The 14,017-nt window shown below is 32.9% G+C and overlaps 1 protein-coding gene across 2 annotated transcripts in view; it reads right to left on the bottom strand.

Annotated features, from left to right (window-relative positions):
* tok (tolloid-like protein 1 tolkin) overlaps positions 1-14,017 on the bottom strand; it is a 75,801-nt gene that overhangs the window by 15,650 nt on the left and 46,134 nt on the right. For both annotated transcript variants that reach the window (XM_085186671.1, XM_085186670.1), the window contains exons 3-7: positions 10,422-10,672; positions 9,677-10,248; positions 8,440-8,743; positions 7,315-7,538; positions 6,086-6,264 (exon numbers count right to left, since the gene is read on the bottom strand). In XM_085186671.1, the coding sequence (XP_085042797.1) occupies positions 6,086-6,264; positions 7,315-7,538; positions 8,440-8,743; positions 9,677-10,248; positions 10,422-10,672 (1,530 nt within the window). The remainder of the gene's footprint in view (positions 1-6,085; positions 6,265-7,314; positions 7,539-8,439; positions 8,744-9,676; positions 10,249-10,421; positions 10,673-14,017) is intronic.

Genomic DNA, 14,017 nt, shown 5'->3' with positions numbered 1-14,017 from the left:
TTAACTTGCTACAAAGGCGAAGTTTTGAATGTCTAGAATATCGGCGCTCTGGCTGGCATTTTGGTAATTTATGCTCGAAGACGGGGTAAAGATCTCGTTTTAGCAATTATTTTTCATGAATAAACTATTTATAGTACGTTTATATTGAATTGGCGTTTTATAAATTAGTGAGTTGACATTGCACTGTGGAAAATGTTTGTAAATGGAAAATTAGATTCAAAGAAAGCTCTGTAATATTCTAGTTGAAAGAAAAATGTTATTATTTGTAGAATATAATTAAATATTTAAGCGAATTTGGTATGATAATTGTTTTTATTTTAACATTTGGACTATTTGCACTGTGCTCTTTAAAGATGATAAGTTACGTGGATAAATTCTGTAAGTATAAGTGAAATTTCAACATTCTGCTTTATTTTTGGCCGCTTGCTTCACACTATTCCTCACACAGCAGGGTAGGCAGAGGGAACCAAGTATTAGGACACTCTGTCCTCCATTTTCCGATGAATTCTCGAGGCATGGCGAGCGCGGCGTTGAGTGGCAGAACTCAACGCCGCCTCGACACCAGAGCGAGGAAATTAAAATATAAATTTTAATAAATATTTAATTTTCTTCATTGGGGATCAAACCCACCACCAGCCGCGTTTACAAACACACACTCAATAAGGTCATAATATTGAAGTCCATATTATATAAAATCTCCTTTGAAGAAACTCACATGCAATTGTATGTACTCTACATCGTCTAACTACTTGTATATTAGAGACTAAATTGTGTCAACAGGTAGAAATAGTTTTTGTCTTATTCTTTTGTCCCAGATCGCGGTAACCCACTTAGCTCCATCCACGTTGGTGGATGTGGTCTAATTCTTTGTACGTTCTGAGTGAATCAACGTATTGCTGGGTGTTATAGTGGGACACCTATTAAAAACATTATTTGGGATTGTATCTTATTGTAGACGCGATGGATCTGAGTTCGGTTCCCGCTTGAGGAATGATTTTTTACATTTTTCGCTTTGGTACAAGCTGCAGTAACGATTTCTCAGTATTTATATTCTCGATATAACTGTAGTAGAAAAAATATTTTAAAATTTCTGCGCTACCTCAGAACTGAACTGAGCTTCTCTAGGCGCTACGATGGCCTCATCTTATAACGAGTTATATGCAGGTATAACTAGTCGTCACAACTTTGCTTGTGTGGACTTTAAGGACAATGCATTTTTTCCGTTTCCGTAGTAATTTCGGGAAATGATTTCCCGAAACAGGAACAACTACACATCCTTCCTTTCTGCAACAGCGTTCTACGCCGCGTAGCTCCAGGAGTGCCTTGTTTATCAGTAACTCAGTAAACTCATTCGAGTATTGTATATTAAGATTATCTACGTCAACAAATACGAAAATATACATACAAAAACAATAGTAATAAGATCAAGGTGTAACCCATTTTCAATAGTGATGTAACTTTTATTAAATACTAACAAGTCTACGCGCTGGAACCCAGCAATTGGCACTAGGCTACGCAAAGGTTATCTCTTCCACAGTCAGTGTTGCGAAATTTTATTAATATATTTTAAATATATTGATTTTTAAATCTACTTTCGTAGGGAATTTAGTTTTATTACATATTGTTTTTGTGCTCCTTTTATTTTTGTATTAGATTTTGGCACTTAATAAGACTAAATGAATTAAATAAAAAGTCATATGTATGTTCGAATATTGGGGATGTTGGTAAATTAGAACATTTCAATTAAAATCCATAGCTTCAGGCAGTATCCGGCACATAACAGAATAGCCACTGGGAACCTAATGTCAAGACATTTCGTTCCCCATTAAGGCACTCCATTTCTCACTTTCCACCGAATTCTGTAGATATTGCGTGAGTGGCAGAGTTCAATATATTTAGTTACCAGAAGCATAGTTATCAGAATAAAAATATTGAATATTACATACCGGGTGGGAATCGAATCCACAACCATCACGTTAACAGTGTCCCTGCACTACAACGGCCTAAAGAATAGTAGATATTGTCATTAAATTTTGTCTCCTTACCAAGCAAAGTGTAGGAGAGGCGTGAAGAAAAATACTTTGAGAGCAATTAGTTTACATTGAAAATATTTTCATAACAAAAATTTTCCGAACTGGAACAGATATTTCCTTATTCTATATTTAATCTCATTGTATTTTTTAGGAAAAAGTTAGAAGTAATATTTATCAAGTTTAAGGCAAGCTGTTTTGTTTATAGAGTATTTTTTATTTTTGCATAGATTCGCTGGTGACACTGATGTTATCTTTAACAGGAGAAAGAGGAGAAAGAGTTTTTATCTTCCCGCTGTATCCCGCATGTAGCTGGGTAGGCAGTAAGACACTGGTCACCAACTTCCGCACAATTTTAGAGACATTGCGTATTGGGTCGCGGAGAAATGTAAATAAATAATTTCCTCGATCAGAAATCGAGCCCATAACTCTAAATCGCTATGCCGCTACGCTACGACGGCTTCTTAGTAAAGACTGTTTATCTTTATATATTAAATGTAGCAATATTAGCGGACGCTTTTAAGTATTTACAAAGAAAAATAATAAATTTATATTTTTTTCAAACCATTTGAAATGCTGCTCTGAAACATTTCAACCTTATGTTCACTGATTTAGAATTTTTAATATATTAAAATCACATTACCTACAATTAATTTTTAACGTTAGTATTTGAACCTATGTAGTTATTTAAGATTCCGCCATAAAGTATAGGCTAAAGTTTAAAACATATTTTTATGTAAGCTATTAGAAATTCTTAGCTGTTATGTCACTCTAAATGTCGGTCACAGCTTCGAATATAATTTGTTTCACGCGTAGACGTAAATAGACAGGAAGTGACATCTTCCGGATTCCCGAGTGATTGACGTGCAAGGACGTGACATATTATTGATGCTATATGGAAAAATACAATTTTCATATTTACATTTTTTTTTGTTGGCCAATAGAGAGAAGCCGATGATTGGTTTTTGTTAATTTTTTTTTCAAAATCATTAAAAAATTTAACTGGACGTTTATGTTACGTTATATTTATTTAAAAAAAACTCGTTGGTATATACGTACCTCCCAAAGTCTAGAGAGAGAAACTAAAAGAGGACTGCTCAGAAAGTCCATGGCAAAAAAAATGATTTTTGCGCTTTATAGTTCACGCAAACCTAGCTGGCGGTAAATAGTAATCATGCTAATATTATAATAAAGGTAAGTTTGTTTGTTACGCTTTCCCACCAAAACCACTAAACCGATTGTCATGAAACTTTATACACATATACTTAAAGAAATTTGAAAGAACATACGATACTTTTTATTATAAGAAAATATTGCCGTTTAGCTATAATATAAAATAAGGTTTAAGCAGGCGAAGCCGCGTTTGAGTCTCTAGTATACCTATAAAGTTAAACATACGTTACACTATGGTTCAACGCGACTTTAGTATTCAATTCTATACATAAAGGCAAGTCACAATGACTGGTGACATCCAGCTCAAAGAAACTGTGTCATGAACGATGCTAATCTCCTAATGTACGTAATTAATGCCACTATTCGTTATTCCCTACTGAATAAACTTATGGTCATGAGGTTTTGTGTTTAAAAATTGATTATTTTTTATGGGTGGGTAGTTATAACTTTTTGTTATCTATTTTATGTAAAATTGTGCTATTTTATTTTTTTGCTAATTGCTCTTTCATTTATGTTCAAAAATATCTTCACATTGTGAACCGAATATAGCAGGGAAGTTAGAGGGAAGGGGAGCCCACTCCCCACACGTTAAGATACTCCATTCTCCATCATTACAAATTTATTATAAATTTCAAGATATTGCAACGGGTTGTGGTGAATCTCAACTCTCTGCCTTGCCTCTACACCAGAAAATAGCACCTAATATAAAAAAATATATAATATAAATAAAAAAAAATGTAAATAGCCTCTCTCAAGTAACGTTATGCAACGGCGTGAAAAACGTGAACATTTCAGACGCACGTCGTATTCAGGTCAAGTGGCGGCTTAAGAAAAGACGCGGCTACGTTACGCACTCCACGGAGACCTCTCCTCCACCTTGTGGCTTAGCGAGGCTGGTTAAAATTAAAAGTGGTATCAATTTATTTTTTCCACTTTTTTATGTTGATGTCATATAGCTGTTTTTCTAGTATTATACGATGAAATCGGTGGAAAGTTGTGCTTCAGGGTAGCCAGAGAAAAACTAGTGCCAATTATTCCGTTTTCTATCTTCTAACTTAATTTGAAACATATCGTGTTGAGTAATGGAACTCAACGTAGTGCTTAGTTTCACTAGAGTTGGAAAATAAAAATAATTAATTGCTTGGGAGCATTGACTTTCTCACTGCGCCACCCTGGCCTCTGCCAGGAAAAGTCCAAAGGACTTCTGGTTTCTTAATACGAGTACTTCCGCGTTGTAATAAACAAGTGTCCACCTCCATCTTTGTTTGCGTAAACTATAAAATGTAAAATATATATATTTTAAAAATGAATTGAAATCAACTTTATTCAATATTTTAAATATAAAAAGATTTTCTCATGGTCAAGCTTGTCCATATAAATTGACAGAACAAATCTCCAGCTTTGTAACATTTCTAAAATACTATTTATTATAAGGCTTATTCAGATGATCCTTTAGAGAGTTTGCTATTTTGTATATCATTTTTTTCATCTTCAACTCAATGTTTATTTAGGAACAAAGGCCACTTGAAATTGTTTTAGGTTCTGAGCACAATTGTTAGAAGACAATCTTTTATATTCTTTAATATATAAGAAACCCGAATAAGCCGACTCTAATTAGGATTTTGTGTAGGTTTTTCGTATATTTCTTTTAAAAGGACACACTGTATTCATATTATTTTCAAGTATTCGACCTAATCGTGGAACAGTTTGTTAAAGTGGGTCTTTGAAGAAATGGATTTCATTGAAGCATAGGTTTATTTGCAGCGTTGAACTCCGCCATTCAACACGTAATGTCTTATACACTGGCGGAAAATAAAGAACAGAGTGTGTTCTAAAAAAAAACCATGAAGGTAAAAAAAATATACCTATATATACCTACTTATTATGAAAATTGGTTTCGAACATAAATTAAACGCAAAATTACAAGTTCAAATAAAATAATTTAGATATCTGATTATTTATGGAAGTTTTTTAAAAGTTAAGCTTAACTAATATACCCAAATAATTCCTTCACAAACCGTTGAAAAGCTATCCGTGTCAATTGTACCGACTTTAATTTACAAGCAAACACAATTAATTTTGCCAAATTATTCATATTTAGGTTAACACAGGATGCTTCCGCGAAATTTCTTAATTAAGTACCTACTCTAAATATAATTGAAAGTAATTTCAGTATTAATTCACTTGTCAGGAGTGACAGACAAACATCGTGGGTAAAGGCGTCTTCACACGCACCGACGACGGTTAAACAGTTTAATTCTCATTGAATGAGAGCTTAATTTAGGTGACACTCTAAGTTGATGTGAAGAGGGTCTTACCATCGTTTCAGTACTGACAATTAAACTAAGAGGAAAATTTTGGTTATACTTTTTTTATAGTGATGTGACGTCTCGAGAGAGTCCTTTCGTCTTAAAATTTAACGTTGTACATTATCTGATGAGACTAGACAGGGATAGTGATGTAAGTTCTTCTTTCTGGTCTATTTAAGCCTAGAAAATATTCAGGTTAACTCCACAATATTTGTTACACGCAGAAAAAAAACGTGATTAATCGATGCTTTTTCTTTATCTAACATTTTATTTCAGCTTCACGCTGTATCCTGCACAAAGCAGGGTAGGCAGAGGAAACATAGTGTTAAGGCACTCCGTTCCCCACTTTCAGCTGAATTTTTCGAGGAAATGCTTATTAAGTGGCGTTACTCAAGGCCCGGTTTTTGCCTTAGTGCCAGAGCGAAGAAATATTAATAAATAATTAATCATTCTCTCTCTCTCGAGTGGAGATCGAACCTACAACGGTCAAAGCCCTGCAATTAAAACTACACCAAGAAATCCTAGTACAGATAGCAAACTAATTAAACTTACAGTAACTTAGTATAAACTTACCAGTCATTATATTATCTCTAATAATTTGCACGTGTCGATCCCTATCGGGGCGGGTGTGTTCGTGCCAGAAGCCCACCACGTGTCCGAGCTCGTGGACGACTATGCCGAATTTGTCGCAGTTCTTTCCTATGGAAATTGCTTGAGAACCACCCCCGCGTTTGCCCACGAAGGAACAGCAGCTAAGAAAAAGAAAATAGGTTTTACTTTTGTTTATTTTAATACAATATTTGTACATACATATATGAAATGCTTACTTATGCGTACATTTATTTTAGTAGAAAAAAAATACTTAAAATATAAAGGGATGGAAGCATCAGATGTAGAAATACCAAGAAATGTCTCAAATTTTCTAAATATGAATTGAGTAAAGGAAATATGGCAGTTAGTAAGAAAATTAAAAGACTATAAAAAGAACGTTTATGGGTTCGATCGCTCGTTAACGAAATAAAGTTTGGCGTTGAGTTTCGCCAATCAACATACTATGTCTCGAAAAATTAGCATTGGGAAACGGAGTGTCTGATCACTAAGTTTCTCGGTCTAACCTGATATGTGCGGGATAGAACGTGAAACTAAACAAATTACATAAAAATTAATACAACCCACACAAAAATAATATCGTATCAAATTGACACAATTTGGTAAACGAATTTAGTCAACTGCATCCAACTGCAATAAATTAGGATGCTCCAGTAATTTGGCCATCAAAATCTGTCATGCAAAGCCATAATTTGCTAATTTACGAAATAAATTGACTGAATTAGTCTAAATTTTGTTGATTTTTGATTATGTTACTTGTTTATTGAAAAAATAGGGTTTTAATTTAATATAATTGTTATTATTAATTCATTCTTATTTCTAACAGGCCCCAAAAGTTATATTCGCATTAAATTTGAATTTAGTAAAAACGTCTTAGGTATTGTTTATTCTGGATTAATATATTAATATATTAAAATATTAAATAGGCGACCTTATCTAAGCATGGGAATAGGGTGATAAGCGTGTAACTTTAAACGCAACAGATTGTGGATTCGATTCTCACAGAAGGAATTTAAATATATAATATTTTAATTTCTTCGCTTTTGTGTCGAGGCAAAACCGCGGCGTTGAGTTTCGCTACTGAGGCGGAAAATACAGATTGCAGTGTCTTAACACTAGGTTCCTTATGCCTACTCTGCTTCATAACTTTACTGAGTTAAAACAAGAAAAAAAGTGAACAATAAAAAACTTACCCACAAGGTCTTTCAGTGAACACTATAAAATCTTTATGCAATCCTGGATCTCTTTCAACGAATTTGACACATGTAAAATTCTCCCAATGTCTCATAGCCTGTTTAAATAAGGATTTGTGAGCTCCGCTGAAGTTGCCGTCGATTTCGTAAGGAATCACACCATTCTCCCAAATACGTTCCTTTCTATTTGTCGCCGCCCTCGTTGTGCGATGTCTTCTTCTTGTCTATGTAAAAATAATAAATAATATAATAAGAATTATTTTTCTTGCATTTATATAATAGTTATGGTCGACGACAGGACGCACAGACGAAAGGAAATAACAAAATTATTATATTCCGATTTCTAGTAAGCCGTAAAACGTAAATATATACATAATATGTTCTTAATTTTAAATATTTCCAGCTATTGACGAGGTAAGCGGAGAAAATCTAGTGTTAAAACACTTCGCTTTCCGCTTCCAACTATTTTTACAAATTTTACTATCTTGACTAGAAAATTCCATCACTGCACTTCGTCTAACCAGACAAGGGCCACAAAAATATATATTTTTTATACGAGTATTATCATTGCCTCGTACTGATTCAAACTCACAACCACAATTTTAGTGTGAACACCTTTCAAATGCGCTAGTATGGCAACAAATATATATATTCCCAGGATAACAAAGTTTCTAAAGTAACGGAAACATTCAAACGGAACTGTCTAGCCTGAGGCCTACATCTGTAGACAGGAGTTTATAGAAGTTTTTCAATTTAGACTTTTATAACTTCAACGAGCTACTATGACGTTATAGTCAAAAGTATTATGAAAACGTCTAAGTGCTTGTTTCTCTGCCTTAGAAATAAATAGATCAATTTGCATATTATATTTTATTTATTATTATGAAATATTTAATTACATATTATATGTTGAAATAGCTGGGTAGACAGAAAGAACCTATTGTTAAGACACTCCTTTCTCTACCTACCGCCAAATTTTAAGCCGGCCTTTTGGCATGGTACGAGAGCGATTAATAATTAAAATAATTCATTCCTTTGAATGGGAATCGAACCCACAACTATCGCTTTACAGTCACACCCTCGTGCCCCTATTTTCTATTATGTTAAAATAAATAAAGTAAATACCTCGGTATGATTATAAAATTGGCTTTCGCTAGCTTCTAAGTCATCTTCGGTGTCTCGAAAAAACCATTCCTTAAAAGGTCCCTCTGTACCATTTGAAATATTGATTATATCTTTCGGAGGCGGTTTTACATCGAATTTTTCTTCAAATTCGTGCTCTGGTATTTCATATTTTTTACTTTCTTCCCCAAATTTCAACTTTTTTTGATGACGAAAAAATTTTTTTTCATGTGAAGGTGTATTGTCTTCATCGGAATGTTTGTATGCATTATATCCGGATCTCTCGTTTGATTGTATATTTCTTAACCTTAAAATAAATAATATGAAAAATATATTTTAAAAATTTTCAACTTTGTTTTTTAACTTTACGTGACATTTAGTAGACTGTAGAGAAAATATTAATAGATTTTGATTCCCATTTTCCGTTTGCATTTGAAAAGGAAAAGAGAAAATAACGTCGTAATATTTAACATTATTATGACGTTAGTTTCTCTTTTCCTCCTGTAATTAACTTACATAATACTCCACATCCATGGCAATGGAAATGATTTTTTTGTTGTCACGGCGACTAATATAAGTACTAACGGACAGATAAATAGAATTCTATTATTTCTAAATAATTTACTTTTATTAATTAAAAAAATAGTTTTCGTTACATTCAAATTCATAGTTCCACTATACACTATACTTATTTATACGTTTGTAAGCTATAGTAAAAGCAAGCTTTCAAACTTTATTTTATGCATAAGATTGTATGAATGATGTATTTTGCTTGAAAACATACAAAGAAGCTCTTACAACTATCTATTTTACGTAGAAACGTGAACTTCGAAATATTTGCAATGCATTTGCATTACTGAAATATTCTATTTCTAGAACTCAGAATCAGGTTTACGGGAACGAAGTAAAAGGTAACGGATATTAAATGGTTCAGTCTTAAACAAGTTGAATATCTTTCGCAGCTTTGTTGATTTAAAATAAAATTTATAAATATATGTTATTTTTTATTGTTTAAATATTATTTTTAGGTAAGTTCTAATGAAGATAAGAATATTTAATTGGAACGATTACTTTTTTATCACTTAGGTCCTATTTTCATAATACAGGCAAATATTTTCAATACTGTGAAATTTATATATTACGGAGCAAATTAAAAAAATAAAATTAAATCAAACAATGCTAAAAAGTAGAAATAAATTAGAATGAAGACTAAACTTTAAATGTAAAGTGTGACACTTACCGACGTCCGTTACCATGTCTTCTCCTTCGATGTCGCTTGTGATTTGAATTACCTGTTAAGCTCTGCAGGCTCTCAGTAGGTTTAACTAGCTCATTACCTTCGAATCCTTTATCGTCTTTTTCTAGACTAGTTTTATTTATAATAAGCTTTTCAATATCAACAATATCTTCATTAACTTCATTTGTTGGCAAAACTCCATTTGTAGGAGCGGGAGCTACAGTTACATTTTCAGGTATATCTTTAAATTTGATATTGTTTTTAGAATCACCAGTTATTTCGCGACTATTACTTTGTATTTTGTTTGTGATCTCATCAGCTTTGCTTGAATAATTCGATAATTGAAGAATCGAAGGATACAGTTCGTTTATATTTAAAACATTATCATTTGATATATTTACTACTAAGACACCATCTTGTTCTAAACTTTCAGATTCTGTTAAATTGTCTATAATGCTTTGGTTGAAGTTGCTTGGTTTATTGGGAGACGCAAAATTAATGCTATCTAAATCTTCTTCAGGGGGTATTTTACCGTTTTTCATTAAAATTCCCCTATCTAGACCTGGCGGTATGACCTGCAAAAATATTAATAATTAATCAGAGTCACGCTCTATTCCGCTCACGGCGAGGTAAGCAGAGGGAACCTAGAGTATTAAGCCATGCTGTTCCCCACTATACACCGAAAATATTATTAATGCCTAATATCTCAATAATATACAAATAATTTAAAAATCCTTTAAAACTGCACCTTAGTTAAAAGAGTGGCATCATTATATTTCTTAGGTTTATCTTGATATAGTTGTGATGGTTGCTTAGTTCTTTTTCTTAAAATATCAGTTAGGCCCTCTTCCTCGACTTGAAGTCCTTCTAGAAGAACTTCTTTTTTAAGTCTTTCTACTTCTTCTTGTAACGACTTATTAATCTTAGATGTAATAGGGGCAGTGTTGGGTGGCTTAAAATAATCTACATCTGGTATAGCTATGTCTCCTTGAAAGTTACCTGAAACAAAATTTAATTTATTTATTAAATATTTTTTAAAATTTATTCATTTAGGTAAAATAACGAAATGTAAACAAAGAATAGCCGCAGAAGCGAAACGTAAGAAGAAAAACATCTGTACACTGTTGATTGTCAAAATAAGTTTGGAGTCGACTTAATCAATTTAATTATGTAGATAAGTCCCCATTGTTCTAAAGCTCTGTACGGTATCAAATTATTCGTCAAATTTGATAATATTTTACCCACGTTAAAATACTTTGAATTGTTTATTAGCTTAAGTCGTCTTACCGAAACGGTTTCAAAATTATTCTCATTATAAATTTCGTTGTTAATTTTCCTTTAGGGGGATATCCTCAAAGTTATCAATACTTTTATCAGCGTGTCAAGGGCTAATTTGCTTTGGGCGTTAATTATGAGTATTAAAATAAAACGGTTCAATATTTTTTTGTCATTATTAGTTAGACCAGTGACGTTCTTGTCCGAGTCTAATGATCTCATTTTCTTATTTAGGTATTATCTTGTTAATGAAATTGAAGAAAAGCCTATATTGTAAACGTAACTGATTCCCGAAGTAGGATTTACGCGACTATCATCTATAGTCGGAATATTAATTGATATTTAAATGATTTAATAACAGTTTCATTCACCAATTATTGTAAAAAACATATTATTTTAGAAAAATAATATTTTCTACTATGTCTCTCTTTCTTGAGGTGTTAGGGATGAGCTAAATAATACAAAATTTTGAAATTATAGCATCAAAATCACTTAAAAAGTCTAAATATCAAACCAAATTAGATAAAACACCTAAAAACATACATTTAAGATCCCAAAAGACAATCATCAACACAATTTCAATTATCTCCAACAATTAATCTAATCCCAAATTCAAATTCACAATAATGCGGCACGATGCAGGCGATTACCGTACATCTGTTGTTGTCATAAAATGTAACGACCTGGTCCTGCCCAGATGCGGCCCAACGCTGCCTGCCAATTAATTAATTCGCCATACACGCCTACTCGACGGGAATTGGACAACGTGTTTTACGATAGTAACTGAAACATGAATATTCAGTACGGAGTTGGTGATTGATTTTGGAATATTTTGGTTGGTGGTTATGGACGAACAGGCGTGTAATATGTGTCGCTAATAAGTTGCAATTGCTCTTGCTGGCTGTGACAGGTTGTAATGTGGTTGGGGAATTGAATCTACGATCACTAGTTACTAGCTAGCACTAGCGTCTGATTGTGCACATCGACTGTTAGACTGTTCTATTCTCACTTGGAGGAATAATATATTTTCTGGGAGCATAATAAATCGCATCGTTCAGTTCTGCCATCAGTGGGAACGTAGGGAACGGAGTGTCTGACGATATTTACAATGGCCTAATTGTCAATTTCGCCTAATATTTTTAAATGGGAAAAAAATGAAGAAATAGGTGTGTGACACTAAGTTTTTTTATGTCCTGTGAAGACAAAAAGTAACAGAGAACTAGGGTAGTATGGATCGCTCTCCTACACTCTCTAACATGTCAAATTTTAAATATATAAGTTCGTAGTTACGTCTCTACTTTGTCTGTCAGTAGCTCAACAGAAAAGTTGTAATATTATTGAATAGACATAACTATTTCTACAAATATTTTTGATTCTTAGATCTTTGATTTTCGCAACTATTACTAAATTTTAAATGAAATTATTATACCTTTTTGGAAATCCGACGTTCCGAACCTATAGCAGTTTAGAAATATTTTTTCTTGTTTATGTGCTACTTAAAATAGACATAATTAATTAGACATAATTATCTCTAGATATTTTAACCCTAAAAGAGTCCAGATTTTTGAATTTCCTAGAATTTTGGACTGCCTGGATTGATAGAATCAAATATTTTATTATGTAACACACACATAATTAAATATTTAATTCTATCTAACATCTATAAACACGTACCGATAAGATGATTGTTCAAACACCTTTGTGGCTGATTGTCTCCAATCAGGTCAGCTTTGCTTTGTTATCTCTAGTGTTAACGATGTGCTTTACCTCATTATGAAGATCTGAATTAACACAGCTGTAACGCAGTTGAGAATGTTTTAAATTGTAGTGAGTTTGATTCCCACTTTGGGGAATTATATGAATGGTAACATTGTTTTCACTTTTTTGCAAAGCGCAGCACTGAATTCTTCCACTGTAAATTGGCCGGAAAGGAGGAAACGGAGAGTTATAACACTAGATTACCTCTGACTATCGGGCCATGTGGGGAAAAGTATGAAAAGCTGCTTTATATTTATTACAAAATTTTATTTTATTAAAAACTGACCAAACCATTCACAAAGTTTTACTATCCTATAAAAAGTTACACAATGTTAGAACGTAAAACAGTAATTTGTGTCACGTATTCTATCACAATAAGGCAATTTTAGGGCACCTATTGATTAGCTATGAAAAGGGCGTAAATAGAATGCGGGCAATCCTAGCTTCAGGTTACAAAGGGCAAGGGATGATTGCTGTTTTTATTCACGCCCCAAGATTTTTTTATCAGATTTGAAGTTTCTTTTTAGTATTGAAAACTTAAGTATGTCGTAAAATTTTCTTTACAATTTCATGTTTTTTTTTCTGACTATACTCACATTACAGTGTGTGTGTGTGTGTATGTATACTCCGTAATCAATTTTCGGTACATTTCGTTTGAGATGGTGGAAACTAATGTCGAACTTTGTCTTCTTAGAGCGGGGTTAAGAATATTATTGAAAATAATCATTTTCTTAATCACTACGCTAGAATGGTTTAAAAATTATACTTTTATGATATCTATAAATGTTTTAAAGGTTCCGTACCTCGAAAGTAAAAAACGAAATCTCTATAGGATCACTTTCTTGCCCGTCCGCGTCTACTGTCCCTTAGAGCTGTGAAAAAATCAAACTACAAACCCAACTCAATTAAAAGATACATCCGTTTATGCCGCAAATTTTCGAAACTCGCAACGGAATCAAAACCTACAAGGTACTTCCCATGAACTTGATGATCTTGAAATTTGGTACGAAGCAACGTCTTATAGCACACATAAAGGAAAAATTGCGAAAAGTAAAAATTTATAAGTATTTCATAGTAAAAACGAAAACCGAAAACTTTAACGTTTTTTAATTTAATATTTTATAAGTTTTATATCCCATCGATCTACCATCCTGAATTTGGTGCGGCAGCCTCGGTGGGCAAGTCCAACTCGCACTTAACCAATTTTTTATACCACATTCATGAGTGCTGTCACTATTAATTCAACAAAGCGTACTTCGAATCATTCTGTGCAAGCAGTAAAATAAATAAGTACCGACTTAAAATATGGTC

The sequence above is a fragment of the Heliconius melpomene genome, chromosome 6 (assembly GCF_056956725.1).
Source record: "Heliconius melpomene rosina isolate 202511_hmr_F chromosome 6, ASM5695672v1, whole genome shotgun sequence".
NCBI classification, from domain to species: Eukaryota; Metazoa; Arthropoda; class Insecta; order Lepidoptera; family Nymphalidae; genus Heliconius; species Heliconius melpomene.
This window is presented reverse-complemented; position numbering and strand designations above follow the sequence as displayed.